Source organism: Zonotrichia albicollis, chromosome 11, assembly GCF_047830755.1.
Source record: "Zonotrichia albicollis isolate bZonAlb1 chromosome 11, bZonAlb1.hap1, whole genome shotgun sequence".
Taxonomy (NCBI): Eukaryota; Metazoa; Chordata; class Aves; order Passeriformes; family Passerellidae; genus Zonotrichia; species Zonotrichia albicollis.
In genome coordinates this window covers 16133569-16156614 of record NC_133829.1, presented here as the reverse complement: position 1 = coordinate 16156614, position 23046 = coordinate 16133569, and the positions used below count along the sequence as shown (strand labels likewise).

At 41.4% G+C, this 23046-nt stretch overlaps 1 protein-coding gene across 1 annotated transcript; it reads left to right on the top strand.

Annotated features, from left to right (window-relative positions):
• Positions 1-282: 282 nt before the first annotated feature.
• TSPAN3 (tetraspanin 3) lies at positions 283-21826 on the top strand. Its single transcript, XM_074549528.1, has 7 exons — positions 283-448; positions 11020-11211; positions 12227-12301; positions 15713-15814; positions 16137-16289; positions 16547-16630; positions 20882-21826. Exons 1-7 carry the CDS (start codon positions 386-388, stop codon positions 20972-20974), a joined length of 762 nt encoding a protein of 253 aa, XP_074405629.1. The 5' UTR covers positions 283-385; the 3' UTR covers positions 20975-21826.
• The last annotated feature ends 1220 nt before the right edge of the window (positions 21827-23046 follow it).

Sequence of the window (23046 nt, the reverse complement as noted above, 5' to 3'; positions counted from 1 at the left end):
GTTTTACGGTGCAGCTTTTTGAGGGAGGATGTGAATGTTCAGAGTTCTTTACCACCTCCTTTAGGACCGCAAGATAGTCGGAAAATTATCGCTTCAGGCGCTGAACGAGAAGCAGAGGTTGTGTTTGTTACACTCTACTGCCTGGGTTCCGAGGCCGGAGGACAGCACTGACGGTCCCCTCACAACAAGGCGCTATCGGGACGACCCAGGCGCTGGCTCCGGAGGGCGGGACCGCTTTAAGGGGGAGCGGTTCGCCATCTTAGGTGCCCCCGCCCCCTGGCGCCACGTGACGCGAGCGGCCGCCATCTTAGGCTGCCCGCGCGGCCGGGCGGTCACGTGCGGCGGCGCTGAGGGGAGCGGGGCCGGGCCGGGGCTCTGCGGCGCCATGGGGCAGTGCGGCATCACCTCCTCCAAGACCGTCCTCGTCTTCCTCAACCTCATCTTCTGGGTGAGTCTGGCCGCGCCTCGCCAGAGACGGCGGCTCCGGGGTTCCGGGTCGGAGCCTGGCCCCGAGAGCGCTGCGGGCCTCGCTCGGGAGCCGGGAGCCCTCCCTCCCTCCTCCGCACCGGCCCGCACGGGCTCGGTTCGTATTTAAACTCCTTATGTTTAACGGGCGTTCCGAGCCCCTTCGCGGGCTAAGGAGGTTCGGGACTGGGCGCTGCCCTTCCCTCACAGTCCTCCTGCCGAGTTCCAGGCTGGGGGAGCTGAACCTGGCCTTGAAGGTTTAACGAGCATTAGGGATCCTGGGGTAGAGGCTGTTGTGTAAGCGCGTACAGCATTTCTCTCTTGCATTATTGAGCTTCTCAGGTCTCTGGCAGTTTAATTTGTGTAGCCAGTTTGGTTTTTGTAGCGCTCTTTTGGCCATCTCGGGTTGTGCTGTCCGCGGCGGGACATCCCGAGCGCTCAGTGTGGGCACCGATGTCTCTGAGGCTGTAACACAAAATCAGCTCTTTATCTATTTATACTTCACGTATTCCTCTAGCTTTGTAGTGTGTAGGCATCACTGAAACTTCCCACGGCTACAGTGACAGTAAGACAAAAGCTTACAAAAGAGGGACAGTAGGTTGCTGTAAATGACCTTTTTCAGGATGGACAAACAGGCTCTAGCTTGGCATTGTATTCACTGTAATAATTGGCTTGTCAGATTAACTCTCAAATCATAATTAAGAACAGTTTGTAGTTTTTGAAAAATTCCCTTTGTGCATTTAGGTACTGCATTTTTTTCCTGCTCTAATCCCAGCTCCAGGAACAGAATATCTGTTGTCCCAACTGTTCGGGATTACATCTTCCAAAACGTAATAGTGGGTAACAAGCTGTTGGACCATAGAAGTGTAGCTATATATAGCTGCTTCATTTACTATTGAAAGTCATGGAATATCTTACTAGCGTTACAGGATGACTGTTCTTGTCTGAATGTTTACAAAGGAATGCTCCTTAAGGGTGCCTGGAAATGATTCATGGTCAAGGAAAGTGCATGTCTGTGCATTCTTACCGGTGTTTGCCTATACAGCTCTTCTGGGAGAGGAGCAGGGAAGGTGAGGCATATTTGGCCATAAGTGGTGCAGATTAGAAGTTTGTAATTCTGGCTGAGGTGCTCAGGCTCCACTCTTTATCTTTCAAATAGTGACATCGATCTCTTGGTGCAGCAGTAAGGTTGGAATCTGCGTTGTTGGGTGTGGCTTTTTGTTACACGCATTCTTGCGAGTGACATTTTAAAAGCTCTTTGACGACTCCTACGTCGTACTTAAAAGTTTTTGACTGGACACAGTTTTTGTGGGTTGCCTTCTCGATGGCACCTTGAAGCAGGTTTTTCTGTAGTTGTTGATATAAATAAGGCTCTGTTTGGAGTAAATGAGCACAAGTTCCGTGTGCAGTTTCTCCTCTGCTCCAGAAGCTTAGTGATAGGTATTGTTCGTTGTCTGATGCATTTAGTGATTTGGCTGCATGTTGGAGTTTGCAGTTACTCATCTCGTACAGTGGTGGGATCAAATGTATTTTATTGTAATGCTGAACTTCGTGCTTTACAATTTTTGGTTACTTTTGAGACAAACTTGACTTAATTTAAAATGAGCAGAGTGTATTTAGATAAGATGTGCTTCTCGTCAAATTAAAATGTCATCAATCTTGTGTTCTGTAAACCACCTCCAGCCTACGAAGTCAGCAAGTGCTGATAGCTTTTTGGCACATCAGTGGCTGGGTTGCTTGTGTTGGAACAACCTTGCAGCTCATCAGCTGCATGTAGAAAGGCAGGCTGTCTGAAAGTGAGTTACAGAAAGCAGTGGTGTTCCTTTCTTTCACAAGGTAGAGTCAATAGCTCAGTTGTTGACTGAGCTGTGTATGTCAACATTTGGTGCTCTTCTGGTTGGCAGTGTAAGTGCTGCTGTGCTGTTACAGAAACCTTGTGCTTGTTGTGCTGTAGTCCCAATGTTGATAATTAGATTGTTGGGATTTCCCGAGACTTGGCAGTAGACAAATGCCTAGAATTGGTCAAGCAACTATGAAATCTCCTTCAGCTGCTTTTGTAAATTTACTCTCTGTCTTTAAGGTTTCATATATCAGTCTTGTGTGCTATCAGCATCTTCATGGTCACCTGTAGGAGCAGCAAGTTGTGACTACGCAGTGGGTTATAACTTCCCCCCTCACCCCGTGGGCCTCTTACTTGTGGGAGGATGTGAATGTTCAGAGAGATTTGATATCTGTCTTACGACTGAGATGTTTAGAAAATTATCAGTGCTGTGAAGAAATAGAGATATGCTTGTTATACTTTGAAGTCTTGGTTCTAACTTTTACAAATTTCTTTCAAGTCTGAAAGTGGCAGATCAGACCTTGCCGACAGGTGACAGCCACTTGCCACCTACTGATTGCAATTCTCCAAGTTCATCTCACTTTGAAGAGTCTTGTGCTACTTGTTAAATTTTCGTTGACACTATAAAAAGTCATTTATTGTCTTGTGAAGCATCTTTCTACTGTGTAAAATTCTTAGATTAACTGTACTTTCCTACATGTTGGTAATACTGCAGGATTTTTATTTCTTAATGAAGATAGGCTGTGGAAGCTGTCTAAAAGCAGTTCAGGTACCAGTTTATCAGGCAGAAAGCTGAGTGGACCTTACTCACCTTTCCACGTTTTTGGTGTGGTGTTTTGAGTTGTATTTGCAGGAGTGTTGAGCATTGAGTGCATCTCCTGTAGGTGCCCATGGTGCCTTTAAATACAGTTCTGTAAGAAAACAGCATCATGACTGTAGTCATAAAGAGTAGCAGAGTGTAAATTTTGTGTGGAACACATGCTTGAGTTTTGGGTGATTGTCAAAGATTGTAGAAGGTCCAAAATACTTGACCAAGAAATGCATGGATGTGAAGGATCAGTTAAAAGTGGCCCTCCTTAGACCAGGGAGTACTGATCTGATTAGTAGTTTCTTAGTGTCTCATTTCTGTGAGTTAAATTTTGGGTAGATGTGATTAATGGCAAAGGAAAGCCAGTTCTTCAGCTGACCTTTACCTTAAGTTTGCCCAAGATTTATTTGTTCAGCTGCTGACTGCATTTAGGGGATGCTGGTGACTTCATTTAGGGGATGCTGAGCCCTTTAAGGAAGGCCATTGCATAGCAATTCAGTGTGATGTGAAAGACTATGCAGTTTAGAAGTAATCTAACTTCTAGTGCATATATCTTCCTAATCAGCAAGATTTTTTTGTTACCTTGATGAAATGTAGATAATAACTAATTGCAAAAAAATTATAGTAAGGTATTTGAGAAGAGCATGTTCTTCAGGACACCTCCTAAGGTCTGCATAATTTTGAAAGAGAAAGAAATATATTTACCTGGAACAAATACCTAAAGACTGCTGTCAGATGTGTTTATTTTTGTGCCCTTAATTTAAGACTTCATGGTGTGACTTGCATAATTCAGTTGAAACCAGTGTGAAGAGGAGATGAAGACAAAAATAATAAGGAAATGTTTTCAGTCTTAGTTTAGTTCCTAGGAAAGAATGATAAAATATTCAGAGTTCCATGTGGGAAAAGGGAATCTATTTTATATTCCCAAGGAATGTATGTGCTTTGACAGCCTGCTCTGCTAAAACAGTTCCAGATATCCTGTGCTTGCTGGGGTTTTTATCTCTCACCTCTGAGTCCTCCTTGAGAAAAGGAATGAGCTCTGCTCCTACAATACTTGCAACTCAGTAGTTGCAGACTGTTTAAGTTCTTGTAGTATTTAGCTGGCTTGAAATCATTACTTTAACAGTTCATTTGACTAAGCTGGTATAAAACATTCTTGGTATGATTGTTTAGAGGGATTGTAGAGCACAAATGCTTTGTAGATCTGTGCTCACCACAATGCAGTGCCCAAAGGATGGGGAAATGGAGGATTTTCTTAGAGGAACTGCAGCAGGCAATGAGTATGTAATGTGTTTGGGGATTTCTGGTAGGAAAAAAATAATAAAATGAAGCTATGGGAAAATTCATTCAGATTTAGTAGTAGAAAGGAAGATTCAAGTTCACTTTCTTACACATAGCAATAAGCCCAGTAATTTCTCCAGCTTGTTGTGAGCTTGAAAATACAAACTGTTCTGGACTTCAAAACAAATTTCTTGAGAGTTCTTTGGTGATCAAAGACTGTAATTGATGGATAATCCAGAAGGTAACTTCACAGGGATTACTTGTCCAAAGCCCTTTTGTTTTGAAAAGACAGTTTACATCCAGTTGCTTCTGGATGTAAAAATGTAACATCTTCTGCTTCTGCCACTGTGGTAGTATGAAGAGAGTGTATTCTTCAGGATTGTATAATGGTTTGGAATCCTGTGCATTAAAAAAATCAGTTCTTTTAATTAAAAATTAAATATTGAAAACTCTCGAGTGTTGTACCCTCTGAGTAATTTTTCTTACCATATTTGAATATGAATTTTCAGATAGCAAACATGGCCCAGGTCCTGAATTTTAGTATTAAATACTTTGATTTGCTTTTAAACAACATGGTAGTGTCATTCTTGTTTCCTTACAGGATGAGTTTCAGGTCTTTGCCTGGGATTTTTCAGGATTTTTGGCATCTGGACTTGAGCTGAAAAGGTCTAGTACCTAACAAAACCAAGTTGCAAAGCTAAATGTGATACCTCTGAATAATACAGGGAAACTGAAATATCACTTTACCTGAACTTTGACGCACAGAGTGCTCATCATTGTTCTCCTGCAGAGCAAGGAACCTGGGAACAGTCGAGCACCGGCTCAGGTTACAGCCCTGCTGACTGAATAGGTGTAAAAGAATGGCTGTGTTGTTAGCCTGGCTTCTAGAGGTGGAATACTCAGATGCTCCACATCTTGCACTTGGAATATGGAATGCTGAATGCAGAAGCAGCCTAGCTCAGCCTTCTGCTTTAGCCTGAAAAGCTTTGGAATGTGAGGTGTTCAGGAGCTGCAGAACTGAGTGTGGCTAGCACAGACAGAGCAGTCTGGCTTGCTTGGATTTTACAGGGCTTGCTTGTTTTCTAAGCCTTTAAGGTAGCTTTAACTGTGTTACAGAGCTGAATGGAATTGCTGTCTTTCAACTCTTTGTAAGACAGAGCTCAGTGTTGAAGTTAAATTCCTGCTGTTGAGACCAAAGATAAGAGTGTCAGGAAACCATTGGGTTCTAAACTGGTTATGCATCAATTTCAGGAACCAGAGGAAATATCAAGTATGGGTGTGGGTTTGTTTGGGAGGGGAGTGGAGAGAGATACACAGCAGTGAAGTGCTGAAAGGACTACGAGAGAAATAAACCCCAGAGAGATCCTGTTGGGCCTCTGAGGTTAAGGAAATAAATTTTGAAGAACAGAAAGTTAAAAGGAAGACTTAAAAAGAATGGGATGACACAAATTTTTATGACAGTAATCAGGCTATGAGTACTCTAGTGTTGGAAAGAACCAAAAAATGTCTGAAATACCCTAGAAGTCAAATAACGGAGAAATGTGGAAAAACCTCACTTATTTAGGTACTGTTTTAAGAAGCCCAAAAATCTGGAGACAGACCACAATACCAGCGTTCTGCTTGTGGGTAGGAAATGTTCAGGAGCTGGTGTGCATAGACAAAAGCAAGGATTAGAAAGGATGGAACTGATATAACTGTAAACTCCCAAAAATCTCTCCTGGAGTTGACATGTGCTTTGTTTTTTTACAAAACGTGTTAGAAAGGTAGTGAGAACAAAGACACACTCACATTTAACATGAGGAAAGCAATAAACATGTTGGGAAAATTGTCCTAGGACAGGATCCAGGCAGAAAAGCTGAGGGTTTGTTAGTGTAGAAAGCTTTTCTCTCACTTTATCCTTAGGTTCTTTTTATCAAAGATGATGCAGATGGTCTGTCAGAATATATCAATGGGTGCAGTTAACAATCCCATGCTTGAAAGATATTTCCATAGTGAAATGAATAATTGCTTTGGAGTGGTGTCTGTGTTGCTATCAACATTCACCAGTCAGCAGTGGCAAAGCTGGCAGCAGTAGGAAGGGCACCTTTACAAGAAATGTGAAATACTCTTCTTGCCTAAGAGGAGCATTCACACCTTGAATATCAGGTGTGTGTTCTCCCAAGATACAGTACTTTGCTGCTACCTTCATTTTCTTGCTCAGAGAGCGTGTTTTTCTTAAAACAGTGGATAAAACATAGACTCTGAAGGGACAAATACCATTCTTTGGCCGAGTTAATTCAAACAGTACCACAAAAGAAATGCAGAACTTCTGCTGTGTGTTCTATTAGGGTCCCAAAGTGAAGAAAATGCCATAGCAAGGTGAAAAGTAAAAGTATGAACATGTAAGTAGTGTTGATCAGATCTCTTTGGCAGTAACATTATTAGGGTAGTGTAAGGAAGAATTTGGTGTAAATGAAGCTGCAGTGTCCATGGTTGATAAATAAATGATCAGTGGAACAAGTTTAAATATCTTACACTCATTATCCTAGGTAGCCACAGTTTTGGCTTTCAAACTGCTGCAGTGTGTGAGCATTACTGGAATCATGAAAACAGTTCTTGGTGTGTGTTTGCAGCCTGCTTGGAAAACAAACTAAACCCCTGAGACTGTTTCAAGGTGCAGCTGGCCAGTGTACACAGCCCTGTTCGCCTCAGGGCTGGTGGGAGGTGAAAGTTGACTTTGAGAAGTGGCCATGAGCTTAAGAAGCTGTGTCACAGCAGCACAAAGACTGCTCACAGAACCTCCATTTTTAACTGAGCTTTCCCAGAATGTGTTGAGTGATGCTTATCATTGTGTCCTAGGATCTTCCAGTTTTCCCTCCAGTTCTGTGCATAATTGTTGAGCTTTTAATAACTCCATAGAGGTTCCAGGCAAAGCAGTAAAACCTATCCTTTTCTGAACTGTGAGAGATCTGTGTGTCTGTGAAACAACTTCTTTTGCAATGAGCTGTGTTCATTGATTGTACTTTTATATCAGTGTTTTTAAAGGTTAATTCATCCCAAAATAAGGCTGTGCTGCTTTAGGCTGAGAACCATGAGTTAGATGCAGACAGCTGTAAAAGGATGTGTGAATGCTGAATAACCAGTCCTGTCCCTGGAGCGTGCATGTTACCTGGCACACATTCAGCAACTGCTGCCATCTATTCAGAGCATTGAGCAGATTAAGTTGGAGAATTCTTCCTTCAAGCCCTGTTTATCAAAGACTTGTTTGAACTGTGTGCAGTTCATATATTTGGCTTCCATTTAGTGATAGGAAGTACATGATTGCAAACACAGTAGCTTTATATTAATTTGTCTTTGACTTGAGCAAGGTTGGACTTTGCAGATTTTCTATTTACTCTGCAGGATGGTAAGCATTGAGATCTAGGTTATTTGATTTTTTTTTTAAAGTTATCCTTGTGTCTATATAGACTTTGAGTTCCTTAGGTGATTCCTATTTTGAGATGGATGGCTTCAGCGCATGGTACTATTTTGGGTGGTTTTAGGTGGGGACAGTCAGTTGGTTTGGGGTTGTTTTTTTTTTCTTTTAAAAACACATGTATTCAACTTTGTACTTGGTTTGACACAGGTAATAAATGTGCATTTAACTGGTGCAGCCCTGGTCAACATAAACTGCACACTTTGTGTGGTTAAAACTGTCTTCTCTGTCCCAGTGTTGGTTATTTATATCAGTGGCTGACACTGTAGTGTGTGCTCAGACCTCCTGTTGGGCTGCTGAGCCCTGAGGAGGGAGGGACCTCGGGCCTGTGCAGTGCCCGTGCCTGAACCCCTCTGAGCAGCCAGCACAGGGACTGTGCCTGTCCTGCCTTGGTGTCACTCCTCTTGCACACTGCTGACATGCACACTGCAGTGATGCAAGCCAGAGGTAGTAGGAGAAATTCATCAAAAGGTGAGCAAAAAGGATTGCTTCAAAAGCACTTTTGTCATCCCAGCTAAGGCACTTGAGATCTCTCCGTGCTGGGGTAGAGCAGGCTGAAATAAACAGTGCCATGGTTGGATGTGAAAGGAAAAGGGAAGGGAGGTCATCTCCAGCTTATGTGTAAATAACCTGGTAGTGTTGCTGTTTTCATTGTTCTGTGACAGACTAAGTCCTGCACCTGTTCAAAACCAGTTCAGCTGTGGTACATGGGGAAGGAGTTCTAATCTTCATGGCTTTTAAACCTTGTGCAAGCCCCAGCAGGTGCCTCTGCTCTCAGGACCTTCCCCCCCTCAGGTTACTTGTTGAAGAGGTAGCAGCAGTAGCTCTGAGGAGTGTGGTCACTTCATCACAGAGGCAGTGTCTGTTTCACAAACACCAGTTCCTTGACATTGTTCAAAAGTAAAACCTAAATGCTGTCATGGATGATTAGTCATTCTTGTACCATGTGTGGAAGGGATTTAATGAAGTATTCAAAGCAGGCAGCTTTTAATCTGTCTAAAGGCTGCAAAAGCAATGTTTGTTAAAATGCATGTGCTTCTTGAAGTAGGGAAGGAAAGATAACACCTGTAGACAGATTTGATTTTTTTTAAGGCTAATCTCCTTTTACTTCAAATACATGCATTCTTCAAATGCATGTGCTTATGCAGTTTGTGATCCAGATTTTTCTTAAACAAAGAGGAAGCCAATTAAATTCCAACAAAAGAAGGACAAAGGAGTTAACAAATGGTTCTGATTTCAGCTTTGTGGTATATATTCTTTGCCTGATGCCATCCACAGCTGTGGGTTTTCATCAACTACCTTGTAACATACCATATTTCTATCAAGCATTTTAGTTCTTAGAAATAGGGGATTACATCACTGGCCTGCCATTCACAGGCTTCATTGCTAGGCAACAGTTAATGTAATTCCATTGTTTAGTGACACCACTTTGAATCTTTGCTTTGTGTACAGAAAGTGTGTGTCTGCATTTTGCCATGTTGTACCTCCTATGGCAGGGTTTGCATGGATGGATTAGCATTTCAGCATCTTCTGTGCAAGGGGGTGATTCTGCAATAGCTTGTTCACTCTTGTCTGGAAAAGATGTCTTGCTCTTGGTCTTTGTGACTGAATTTTCAGTTTTCTCTCTCCTTATATGTACATAGCACCTTCTATTGGATGAATGTGAGCCTCCTGGGTGCCTTTGAGATTCCTGCAGAGTACACAATTCTGCTGCAGAAAGAGAGGTGGAGAGGTCAAATGTATTGCTCAGATCCATGCAGATAATGATATTTTTCAGCTGGCTCTTAATATCTTTTTCTTTGACATAGTGTTTCTGTAGCAAAGTGCTGCAGGGAATATTCCATACGTGAAGTAATGTTCTGGTAGTGGTTGTGTGCTATTGTTTTATAGAAAGGAGTTGCAGTAATGTTGCAATACATCTGGTATGTGGTGGCAAACAGGGCAGATCCTGGATGCCTTTTGTCTTGGGGCTTGTCTTGTTCTGTGCCACACTGAACAGGCTTCCCAAGGAGGGCTTCCAAGACTTGTGACAAAGTCTTGTGCAGCCTGGTCTGAATTCATTGTCGAGCCTGCTTTGTGCAGGCAGCTGGGCTAAGTGATGTCCCCCTAGACTGAAATATGGAGTGAGTCTGACTGTACCCCAGCACAATCCAGCCTTGCAGTATTACAGCTCCTGGAAGCTGCTGTGTGTGTGCCTGCCCTCCTCTTCCCTTCAGGGAGGGGGTAGGTGTGAGGCAGTGAGTGGGAGCACTGGCTGGGGCAGCCTGCAGTGTTCTCCCTCACACTGGAGCTGCCCTGTGTCACCTGCCAGCTGAGAGAGCTCTGGTGCCCAGGCCATGGATTGGTTTGCAACAGGGACATCCCCCTTCACAGCAGAATGAAATTCCCCAGCTCACAGCCGAGCCATTGCATCTGCTGGGTGCATTGTTCTAGCTCAGCCTTCTACTGGGGCATTGGAAAAGCCTGTCATGAAACATTCAGATTATATTGTCCACCACTGCAAATTGATATTTCGTTCTGCAGCAAGTGTGAGGGTGGTTAGAAAAGGTATTTGTACAGCACAAACTGATAAAGGCCTTGTATTTAAAAATAAATGTGTGTTAGTTGGCTCCTCAAGCAACAGTTGTCTCTCACTAGCTCTGTTCAGCTAAAAGATAGGGAAGGCATTGATGTGTTGGGATCCTTGTAACTGTAAGGGAGGCAAGGTCATGGCAGATGCATGTGAGAGCTGTTTAAATGTGTATAGTTAGAGATTCATCCTACAGGGCTTATTTTGCAGTAACTTTAAGTGTACTTTTTGTTTGTTTAAAAAGGACCATTTTGTACAACAATCCTGAGAACATTGATTTTGCAGGTTTATGGTACATTTCTGTAGGTAGTTGCTTCTGCCTTTTAGTAGTTGGAGGTTTGCATTTGTTTCTGCCTGCCTTCTGGTTGGAATCAGATCTTTCCAGTTCTGTGAGCCCTTCAGAAATGCTGCTGTTTCTAACAGTTCATCTTTCCCTAGTACACAATGTGTACATCTATTTTATTGTAACAGTAAGTCATAGCTTGTAACTGGCAAAATTTCTGAGGAACACTATTTTATTGTGTTTGTTAAAATAATTATTACCTTGCTGAAGGAAGGGCTTGGTGTTCCAAGGAACTGAGCATGTTTTTGTGCCTGTTTAGGCAGCAGCAGGCATCCTGTGCTACGTTGGAGCCTATGTGTTCATCACATATGATGACTATGATCACTTCTTTGAAGATGTGTACACACTCATTCCAGCTGTTATCATCATTGCTGTGGGAACGCTGCTGTTCATCATCGGCCTGATCGGCTGCTGCGCCACCATCCGAGAGAGCCGCTGCGGCCTGGCCACGGTGAGTGCACAGCTCCTGCACAGCCTTAGTGTGTACTTGCCTGCCTTCTCTCTTAATAAACTCCTAAAATATTACTTGAAGTTTTCACTTTATGGCCTTAAAAGTTATCTGCTTCATTTTTTTAAGAATGTCTTATTTCAATTTTCTGTTCTGAATAAAGGTGTTAAATGAAACAGTTGTAGCAGCAGAAGGCGTCTCAGTTTTACCTTTTTTAGAACTGTGGTAATCTCATTAAAAAGTGTAAAACCATATGATTAAGTCATAACAGTTTTTAAATCTCACTTTTATCTGTTGTGGTTGAAAAGCTGAATTGGAGGGAGAGAAGTGATTCGGGAGCCTTCTTTAAGTGTCTTGCATCAGGGTAACTGAGGGTTGTCATAAGGCCTGATTATTTTCTTAATGGTTTACTTGGGACACTTGGTTGGCAGTATTTTATGCCCTGTGTTTCCAGGTATTTCAACTGTAATTTTGGCTTGAAAACTAGGTAGGGAAGAGGAGAGGCTGTATTTGAATTGTCCCCACAGGAGGGTTTGGGGCTTCTTTTGTTGAGTGCTGTGTAGACTTCTTTCAAAGTGCTCAAATACAGCAAGACAAATGCATAGCTTGCTGTCTTTTCCAGTTGTACAGAGCTTAATCTGAAGAAACATTCCCTTAGTCCATCTACCACTCTAAGTAACTGCCTGGGTAGCCTCTCTGATGAGACATTCCTATTTATCTAACAAAGAAAATGGAAAGAACCACTTGATTAAAGACCTGCAGTATGGTATTTTCACTACTAATGACAGCTGGACTTGCCTGACTGGGCAGCTTCTTACTGCTTGGTGAAGCTGTGAGCACTAAAGTTTCTTGAATGAATTCTGGGCTCATTTGGTCAGTTTAAGTGCCTGCATTAAATTAGCTGTTAAATCAAAACCTTGCAGCAAAAATAACTTTAAATAGAAAAATCTACATGGAGCCTTTCATTAGGCAAATGAATGAAACAATTTGCACAAACACCTTTGATTGTATTTTGCAGTTTGTGATCATCTTGCTCCTGGTTTTTATCACCGAAGTTGTGGTCGTGGTTCTTGGATACATTTACAGAGCAAAGGTAAGAACAGCTTCAGTAATGTTTTGTTGTGAATTCTGACCATAATACAGAAGTGTAATCTTTACTGTTTGATTCTGTGGAACTGTTAATGGGTGCTTAAGGGATTAAAATCAGACATCTGAGTGGATTAATTTGTGATTCCAGTACCTTAAAATATAGAACATGAATGCAGAGAGATGTCTTGTAGGCAAAAAATTACCTGGAACACATCATTAACAGTTAAACAGGAGAAGGGAGTCATAGTAATTTATACCTTCACGTTTTCCAGATGGTCTTCTAATTTGTTTATGCTTTTACTTTTTGAATGAGTGAGGCTATGCAATTTTTGAACATAGAGCAAATTTTTTTGATATGCAGCAACTTCAGTGTTGTCATGTGTTTTGGTGTGTAAACTAACGCTGCATTATAATAAAATGAAATAGATTGAATGTGGTAATGTATACTTCCTAGCATTACTCAGGTTGTTGACAGGGATTATAGCTAAACAAATTACAACTTTCCCCACTGTTTGTTTATAGAATTAAGAAACAGGGCCAGAAAAAATGAAATTAGATGTGCTTCTTCTAGCATAATGTATGATAGGAAAAAAAAAAGACCAGAGAAGGCATTTTAGCTGTGACATGGAGCATGTTTGCAGTGTAGCACACTCAGGGATATCTTAGCAGCAAGCTGAACTACAGTACCATTTCTCTTTCTTTGGCCTTTTGTGAGCAACACAGGTTCAGCATTCTCTCCTCTTTGCTTTCTCCTGCTGTCCTGGAACAAATTGGGAAACAGCTTGGAAGTAAAAGTGGTGGTTGTGCTTGGGCCCCAGGGAAGGCTGCTTGGAGTAAACAGTGACCACACAACCTCGAAGTGTTTGTGTTACAGACCTGGTGCATGGCACTTAGAACAGGCTGCTTCAACAGAAGTGCTCTACTGGCCATGCTGGAACTCAGAATATGTTTTCCTCATGCTTTGCTTTTGAGTTCTGGTATCTTGGCAGTGAACTGAGATGATCACTGGGGATTCTTAAGTTTATACTGGAAGTAGGCCTTAGAAGGCACTGAGGAAAGCCCTACAATTCCAGGGGAGTAGGAAGTGGGCTCTTACACATTGATCTTAGTGGCTTCCTTCTGTTTCAGTACTTGCAGAGAAATACTTTAATATGTGCAGGAACTGCCCTGGATGTGATCTGGACTAGCAGTCACCTTACTGTCTTCCATGGTCCCATCTTGAAGGGACTTGGTGATTTTCAGTGAGCAGTATTCACAGCAGATGCAGGGATCTGCCTTGCCCAACTGTGTTCCTGTTGCTTCTCTTTTTTTGGTTTGCTCTCATGCAGTTTTCACTGCAGTGGGTAATGCAGGGCCAGAGCTTGGGAGAAGGGGGAAGGTTGTCTGGTTTTGGTGGCAGCCTGTTAAGCTGTTTGTGGAAGTCAGTATTTGAAAACTGAGCCTTAAATCTTTGGAAAGGACAGACAGGTTTTGTTACTAACGATGGCAATTTTCTAGTACCCTACAGTATCTAGCATCTTAAACTACTGTTTCAAGTGCAACAGAAATAAATTTCTTACCAGTGAGCTGGGAGGGGAAGTGTGCTTACCATTCTGATTATTTTTGCCAGGATAAATAAGTCAGCTTTATGGTTTGTTAATTTTGGTCTGTTGTTTCTGAGATGGTGTGTACACATTTGTGGGAGCCTTGTTTTGGTTTTTCTAAAGGCACCTGAATCATGTTAGAAGTACTTTGTGTTCACCTTACAAACTTGCAAACAAAAGGAAAGATTAAAGTCGTAGCAGTTGTTACATTGGGCATAATGCCTCAAGGAAGTGGCACTGTGCTCTCTTAAGATCCCGTTATTGATCTTAAAATTGCTGAATTTTCCAGCATGCCTCTGTAAACCTGTGTGCTGATCCTGTTCAGACTCTTTCAGAACTGTGTGAAACGTGCCCAGGCCCTGCTGAGATGGGCTGAGCTGCTGCAGAGCCTTCCAGCATTGGTCCTTAGCTGGAAAAGTCAGACTTTTTGGAAGTGCCAGTAGGGATTAAACAGGCTTGGTTGCTTGAGGATCTGCAAGTTTTTTTCCTCTGGATGGAGGGGTTCACTCTCTTCATTGTTCACTAAACCTGCCAGTTAACTAGAGCTTGTGATTTCTCTTTGAATCTTAAGGAATTTGCAGGGATTTCTGGCATAATGTTGCCCTGAATGAACTGCAAGCCAAATTATGCATAAACAAGCACTGAAATCAATGATTTTAAAATGTATATGACAAGTTGAACAGCTGTTTTGTTATGAGTTGGAGTTGTAAAGCAAATTAGTTAAATCATCAAACAATTGATTTTAAACTGGTCTGAAATGAGTTGCCTGTGCAGGCTAAATTGGCTTTTCTGCATACCTGTCTTGAAATAGGCAGCATTCTTGAGGAGGGGGTGGTGCTGGAATTCAGCTTGTGCTACTGCTGCATCAAAATCTTCCATTGAAGTATTTAAAGGAATGATGTGTTGACAAGACCTTCCTACTGTAGCTTGCAAATCTGAAGAATATGCATGCTTAGTGCTCAGTCCTAAAATTGCATTCCTTGCACATAATTCCTGTCGAATGTGATAGAAAAAATCAAATCAGAGCTAATCTTAAAATTGCAGAAATGTTTATCTATGCTAAACTGTGTATTATTTAAGTCATATTTTACAGTAATATATAGTATTTTAAAGGTTCTAGTAAGATTTTCTCCAAACCAGGCATCATAGCATGCCTTTAGGGGGGACAAGTGATGGTTCTTGAGTGGCATCTATATCAAACACATGTACCTGACAGCATCTTGACTCAGTTACAGTAGGTCTAAAACCTATTGCAGTAAATGTTGCTATACACAGTGTACTGCTCCTTGGGAAGCCCTGGAGCCTGGGGCTGAACAGAGCCTGGTCACTGTAGGGTCAGCCAGAAGGCATCTTTGAGCATTTATTTACCTGTGCTTCAGCCCAAAGAGTGGGTGGAATGACTTGGTAACTTCTGATCCCAATATCCTCATAGTCCCAAGGGGAATGGGTTAGCCCAGGTGGTGATAATGGTTTTGGTTTGGGACCTTGAAGTAGAGAGGTGAGTGCATGTTCTTATGGACAGCCCTTAACTTCATGAAACCTCTTCCATGGTGTCACAGGAAAAGCTGTTCCTGTTCTGAGAGACAGTGCAAAGCTACTTTGCCTAAGATCTGGAAGGCAGCTGTGCCTGGGTTTTCCTTCTCCTGTAGCTGCAAGCTGGCAACATCTTAGCAAAAGGCAGGGTGGAACTTTAGGAAGCTGTACCACGGAATTACGCTGATTTCAGATGATGGGAGTTACCTTGGTTTCCTGAAATGCTGTAGCTGGAAGCAAAATGATGTTCCCTAACCTGTGCTGGTGAGCTCATGCAGCTGCTTTCCTGCCCCTGCTAGGTGGAGGATGAAGTCGATCACAGCATTCGGAAAGTGTACAACCGATACAACGGCACCAACCCCGACGCCGCCAGCCGTGCCATTGACTATGTACAGAGGCAGGTGAGACAGCAACACACAGGCCAGTGTTCCACTCCTTCCTGTCCTCAAAACACAGATGCTGCTGCTCTGCTGCTTGTGCAGATGTCCTTCCTCCACTCTGACAAGTCTAGGAAATTGCTGAATGGACAACAAATAGTTCAGCTTTGTTAAAATTAATATTACTGCTGTGAGGGAGATATATTTTTACATCATTAGCTATATCTCAATCTGTGCTTGTATTCAAATACATAGTACTTAAGTGTTTTTCTGCAGTGGAACATGATATGCTTCTCCTCCTGGTATTGCAGTTAGAATTGAATGCTTTACCTGTCTGATTTTCCAGCTGCGCTGCTGTGGGATCCATAACTATTCAGACTGGGAGAATACTATCTGGTTCAAACAAACTAAAAACAACAGTGTGCCCCTCAGCTGTTGCAAAGCAGCCCTCAGCAATTGCACTGGCAGTTTGACCCGCCCCATGGACCTTTATTCAGAGGTAAGGCAGCCACAATGGTGGCTAACACAGCCACAATTCATTTTCTTTGGGAGAAATCAAATCTTGGGTGTAATTGCTTTAACAGAAAGTAGATGTAGTTAATCCTCTCTCTCCTCTTTTCATCTGTGAGTAATTTTCATGCAATTACTTTTTTTAGTATTAGCATTATCTTTCTGCCCTATGTGATGCTTTTGGGGGTTTTTGGTGTGTCTAAACATGGTTCTCAGATTGATACATAAGAAGCCTACTTGTTTCAGGGGTGTGAAGCTCTGGTTGTCAAGAAGCTGCAGGAGATCATGATGTATGTCATCTGGGCAGCACTAGCATTTGCTGCTATTCAGGTAAGAGAATGTTCTTTATTTGTTAACTTCTTTCAGATTAGATCTAAACTGCAGTACAGATAACTACAGGTATGCACATACAGATATTACCCTTTAATACAGAACTTCCCACTGCTATGGGATATGTTCTGTTAGAGCTGAACAGTCAGTGTTACATGCAGTAATCCACTCTGATGGAAATGGTACATTATTTTGTGCAAAGTTAATTATCTAGGTATTAAGTATCATAAATGTCCTCTGACATTTAAAACTTGAGGATTTTGCATAGTGTTTAATTTCCAACTTTTAAACAGCTCACTTTTCATGATGTTTTAGAGGTACATTATCTTAACTATGCTTCATGGTGTATAAATAATGTCAGGACCACGTAGGAGATGCACCAAGGTTTTTGATAGTGTGCTCTGCTCGTGTGCAACTGAGCTTTGCTGTGTGTCTTGAAGATTTCTTGGGTTTTGGTCTTGACCAGAGAGGCTCTAAACTGCACACTCTTCCATGAACCTTGTTACAGTTACCCTGGTCATAAAAAGGTAACTGAGAAAATAAACTAATGTATATATTAGTATTTATTAAATTTTAAGGAAGAAAAAAGACTAAAATTGTCTCCCAAACATATTTGTAAAATTGAAATTTTAAATGCTCATCAACTGGCACACTTAGTACATTCATAACATTATTTTCAGTCTGTGCCTATGTTATGGTCTCTGAGCAATGTAGTACATGTGCTGAATCCCAGGAGACTTAAAAACTAACTTCAAAGTTACTTTAGTGCTCTTAATAGCATTTGAATTCAGAAAACATACCTGTCAAGTCTGACAGTGTAAGCACTCTTGTTTTCAAAAGCAGCATTTGAGCTGGATTGTATGTTTGAAGGTAAATAATCTTTTGCAAAGAGTCTTGTGAAAAGAGGGTTCCCTCTGTGCCTCAGTGTTACAAGGATGTACACATAGTACTGTATACAGTCATGTTGAACTGTTCAGACCCAGACTGCTTCAGCTGTGGAACTTCAAATTTCGTGAGATCTGTGCTCAGTCTCCTGAAGGGAAGGTATAGTTTTAATTTTCTTCCTTAAATCTTGAGTTGTTAAAGCAATACTTGATCTGCTTGAACAATGAAATGTATTTGTGAACTGAAAATTAATGTCCTACCACAGCCATAGTTACTCTGACAAAATTTTTATATGTCAGGAAAAAAGTGTATCAGATGAAACTGGCTGAGGAGAATGCCAAGAGGAGGCATTATGATTAATTCTGGAGTTTGCAGGTTGATGAACAGGCCTGCCCCAAAATGCAGCACAGTTAGAATCCTTTCTGGCCCTGGCCCAGAGTTGGACATGCTTGCAGTGGCTGCTTGCACCCTCCTGTTCAAAATGTTCTATTATTTATCTCCTGAAATTGAGACATAAGCTCTGACATCTTTGTCTTTGCCATACAGAATTCAAGTATGTACTTGGCTCACTTTTCAGCAGGATGGTCTGTGGGCTAAGTGAAAGGGAGATAGAATGTAAACTTCAGCACATGGCTGCAACTTGGGTCATACCCTGTGAACTTAGAGGAATGATTGTTTTTCTTACATTTGTGAATTTTGCTACCTTCCCTGTGCTGGCTGCACAGTCCCCTCTGAACAGATTATTTTGTTATGCAATGAGGCTGCTCAAAGTTCATTACCTCTGGTAGCCTATAGTCAACAAATTTAACCTTCAGTAATTGCTTTAAAATTAAAAGACTGAGAGGAGTATTTTTGCACAGCTTGAAATTTATTAACAACTTAGTCTTTTCTGCATAGAAGCAATTTTTGGTATGTTCATGTTTCAGTTACCATGGGGATCTTCCAGTGTGCAATAATTCCCTGGTCCCAGCCACAGTGACAGCACAGAACTATTAATAGCTAGGAGGCAAACTGAAGGGAGTGGAGACACAGCTTTTGTGGCTGGTGATCATTTACAAAGGGCACCTGTATATACAGCCAAGGAGGTTTTGTACAAAATTAGTTTGGGGAAAGATTGAATGTAGTTATTGCTAGCAGGGAAATTTAAGCCAAAATTAATAAAAAACTAAACAAACCTCCTGAATGCAGGAGGTGTTTAAACTTCCCTGAATGCTGTTGAAGAGGAGGATGGATGGATCCTTCCTCAACACAGATGTCTAAAATAGCAGTTCACAATATTAAATAGCAACCAAAGAAACAGACTCAAATGCCTTGAAATGTTTAGAGGTGCTAGGATTTTTTAAATGACATAATAAATAATGTCTGTAGAGTGCACTGATATGAGTCACTTTGTTTATAGTGAATTCTAGGAATATGCTCAGAGACCTTCTAAAGGATAGAAATGGTTTAAATAGGAACTCTGAAGTTAATTGCATGGGGTTTTACTGTAGTACCTGAATGTTTGAGCTTTCACACAACTGTATATAAATTAAATATCTCAAGGGAGTCATTGAACAGGCTTGTCCTTGTGCAAATAGCTGCAAATGTGCTGGATCTGTTTTTATTCACTTGATGTACATGACTAGAATGAATTCTAGCAAAGGATTGAGGGAGGTGTTGCTCTGCATCACACTTCTCATTTTATCCTGGCTTTGAACAGCAGAGAAGTTCTTGTACTTGCAGGCTGTGAGCCTTCTTGAGAGTTCTGTAGCTGCTGGCAGCTCCCATAACTCCATTTTACAAGTGTAACTGAAGTGGGTTTCATTGTACATCTTCCCTCCTCACTGAGAGGGGCTGTGTCCATGACCAGTCATTCTCCCATGTGACTTGTTCCTCTTGCTCTGACACAAGTTTATGAACCTGAGCACCCTGATGATGTCCCTGCTTGTTGCAGAAGGGCTTGCCTGGGTGGCCCTTAAAGGTCTGTCCCAGCCCAAACCATTCCATGATTCTTTGATAATATATTTAGGAGTCAGTCTTTGAGCTGGAACCACCTGAGTGAAGAAAGTTGCTGTTTTTAACAACAGCTCAAGTACCAAACTGTGTTACTCTCCATAATGCTTTTTAAACCTGAGCTGGTTTCTGCTATAGATCCAGAGCAGATAATGCACTGCAGACAAGGAAGAGCATTGATCTTTACAGCTTGTTCCTTTCCAGGAAATTAAAAGCTCATACTAGAATTTCATCATGCCTCTTCCTAACCACTGCATATTTAGATTTAGGATTCTTCAACATTCTGTTTTCAGTCTGTCAGCAGACTGGAGTACTATAATGTGTGTACCATCATGTAGTTTTAAAACATGTTACACATCTGATGTTTGCATTGGCCTGCATTTTTAAAAGGTCAGTAATTCTCCTTTTGTCCCAGTACTACTTTCACTGGGCTTTTGCTGTATCAGAGAGGAAATTCTGCACTTGTGTGTTCACCCATTTAATTCTAGTTTGCTTTCTGTCTGAGGGGATTTTTTGTGGTGTCTTTTTGGAGTGGATTCTTTTTTAAGAAATCAAGTTGTGTTCAGAGTGGTGCTTTATAATCCAGAGATAGGACAGGAGCCTCCTGAAGTATTTGCATCTGTGAATAAACTTCAATGCATACAACCAAATCAATACAATCTCACACTTTACTAGAAGCTATTGCCAGTTATTGTAAACCAGAGAACATTACCAACACTATACCTGCTATTTTTTTGTTGGTACAGTCTTATTCTACCTTAAGTAAACATACAGCTTCTTTAAAATACCATGTCCTGTATCCCTGATTATTCACATGGTTTAAATCTTGTAAGTGGACATAGGGTGATCATACTCTAAATCATGGGAAGCATGCCAGCACAGTTGTGGTACTGTGAATTTTAACATGACTAAAAGAGAATTATTTGCTTTAGATCTAAGCCTTCTAGTTAGTATGTCATGTTCACAGAGATAGTTCTATGAAATCTCTTTTTAAAGCCCATTCTCATCATAGCAGTTAAGCCAATGCATTTGAGTTGCGCTTGAGTTTTCCATACCAGATATGGTACCTAAACATCTGTACCTTTCATTAAAAAACATCAGGAGTTTCTTCCATCTGAATCTGAATTACTGAGGCAGAATGAAGATGGCTGACAAAAAAAAGTCTTGTTTTTGATGTCCAAGGTAATCCTGTAAGAAAATGAGGCTGAAGCTTGTGGCCCTAGGAGTTCCCAGCAGGAGTGGAGGCTCTTTCAGGAAGGGTGGTTTGTTGCTATTTGTTGGTTCCAGTCTTGAAGCATGCTGGCAGTCTGTGCTGAGGCTGAGTCTTGAAGATTTCCCTTGTTCTCAAGCTTGTTCTCTGTTTTTTCTCCCCAGCTTCTGGGCATGTTGTGTGCCTGTATAGTTCTATGTAGGAGGAGTCGGGATCCTGCCTACGAGCTGCTCATTGCTGGTGGAACCTATGCCTAGAAGAGAATTCCAACATGCAGTTCAATCTTCCCCCTGTTCCCTGGAGGGTGAATGGGCCGGGTTTTCTTCCATAGCTTTCTTGCCCCAGCTTATTCCAAGCACACCTTTCAAACATGAGGGCAGCCGCACTGTGCACTGGTGATGGGCAACAACAGCTTTACACAACCCATAGAATTACCTGTGACTTTCACTGTTTTAGCCAGCTATTCATGTATCTAAATGTTTTAGTATGCTAGTAAACTTTCTAATTTCAGAACCATTTGCAAGTTAAGTGTAATTTGGTTGATATGAAAGTCAAAGGATGTGTGCCTACTTTGGTAGATTACCTCTAAGCATTAACTGGCTGATTCTTGCATATATAGAGGAAGTCTTAAACCTTCACTACATGGAACTTTTCTGGCCAAAGTTGTACAAAGGAAGCCAGCTGTATTTAATTTGAGAAGAAAAAAATGTTTTAATCTTGCCCCTCACCAGTGTCACTTTTAAAAAAAGAGAAAAACACTTAAGTCCAGTATACTTTATATATAAAGAAATTGTAGGGAAAAAAACTAACCAATTTTAGGATTATGTGACTGCAATTCTGACCTTCAGAGATCCAGTCTTTTAAACATTAGTGGTTTAAAATACAAGCTGGCTTTTCAGGAGTATAATGTATGCACTACTGTTCTATAATGAAATATTTCATTTTTCTATGAAGAGCGTTTTATGTGTTGAGTGAACTGTTAGACTGTAGACCTTCAATTGGTTTGGAAACAATGTAGCCATGTAGAGTAGCCAAGTAGTATGTGAAAGTGATCTCAACTGTAAATAATAAACCTGATTAAATAAATCTCTGTATATCCTCCCTATAAACATGTCTTGTTTTTTGTTTAAGATTCCAGTGTGTTTGGTCCAATGGAGTCTGGGTGTGCTGGATACACAAACTGTGTGAAAACAACAGTTTTGGGTGGCTTCACTTCAATAGATCTGTATTTATGGTTTGCTGGAAACCTGATTGTGTTGTGTTTGTTCTTTTTATTTGAAACAACAGCAGTGAAACACAGAACAACAAACTTCGCTGAACTTGATGGAAAGTTAACATCTTGTGCATACAATTAAGGAAGAATCTGTTGCCTCCAGACAGTGGGTAATGAACAGCTTTACTGTAACTGCTGTATGTCAATTATGTTTTAGTGTGTCTTGCATTATTCAGATACTTAGTCACTGCCCTACTTTCAGTGTCTTCAGGTTCTTCCTCCTTTGCAGAAGCCAGGAATGCTCAGAATTTTTACCAGTTGCTTATGTACAAAGCAGACATGCTCAGCTGAACTGACCTCAAGATAATCTCAAGTAACTGAAGAAACATCACTCAGAAAAAGAAAATTCTAATGTGTGCACACTGCTGAGGCCGGTGTGGTTTATTGGAGGATTTTTCTCAGTGCTGTTACACTGCTGTAGAAGTGTACCTGTGGAATTCTGGTAACTTGTAAAGGTGGGTTTCAGTGATACTCCCTTGGGACTTAGATTTTCATTCTCAGTACAGCATGTGCCTCAACCCAGAGACCTCCCGACTGTGGCATCACATTTCCCAGGTGTGGCAGCAAGCCTGCTCACTGCATTTGATTGTCTTCATATTGTATTGCAGATTGTAAATGTGGAACTAATAAGATTGAGATCACCCTGGCTTGTAAAAACCAGTGTGGAGAGGTTGTATGACAGATCTGTGTTGCACAGAATAAGGCTAAGGATGCTTAAAAAGGTGGTCAGCTCTTAGCAGCTGCAAGGCAGAAGAAACTCCAGCCATGAGCCTGCATGTGCCCCTTCGAAATGAGGATTGCTTGGGGGAAATAACAGTGCTTGTTAATCTGGCTGGAAGACATGGATTTGAAGTGCAGATGACTTGACAGTACTTGCATGTCAATGAAGGATGTCTGTTTCCTCTTTAAAAAGCAGAATATTTGTCTGGAATGTGAAAACGACTCAGTATTTTACAACTTTTTATATTCTATACAAAGCCCAGCTTTTAACTGCTGTGGATCAGTTTTTTCTAGAAACCTTCAATTCAAGTGACCTTTTTGAATTGCACAGTCTGT

Excerpts from the sequence above, each read along its gene's own strand:
- TSPAN3 (XM_074549528.1), top strand. The coding sequence starts at position 386 with ATGGGGCAGTGCGGCATCACCTCCTCCAAGACCGTCCTCGTCTTCCTC. Across the intron at positions 11,212-12,226 it reads GCCGCTGCGGCCTGGCCACG|TTTGTGATCATCTTGCTCCT; the intron begins GTGAGTGCACAG and ends TGTATTTTGCAG. Across the intron at positions 16,631-20,881 it reads TAGCATTTGCTGCTATTCAG|CTTCTGGGCATGTTGTGTGC; the intron begins GTAAGAGAATGT and ends TTTTCTCCCCAG.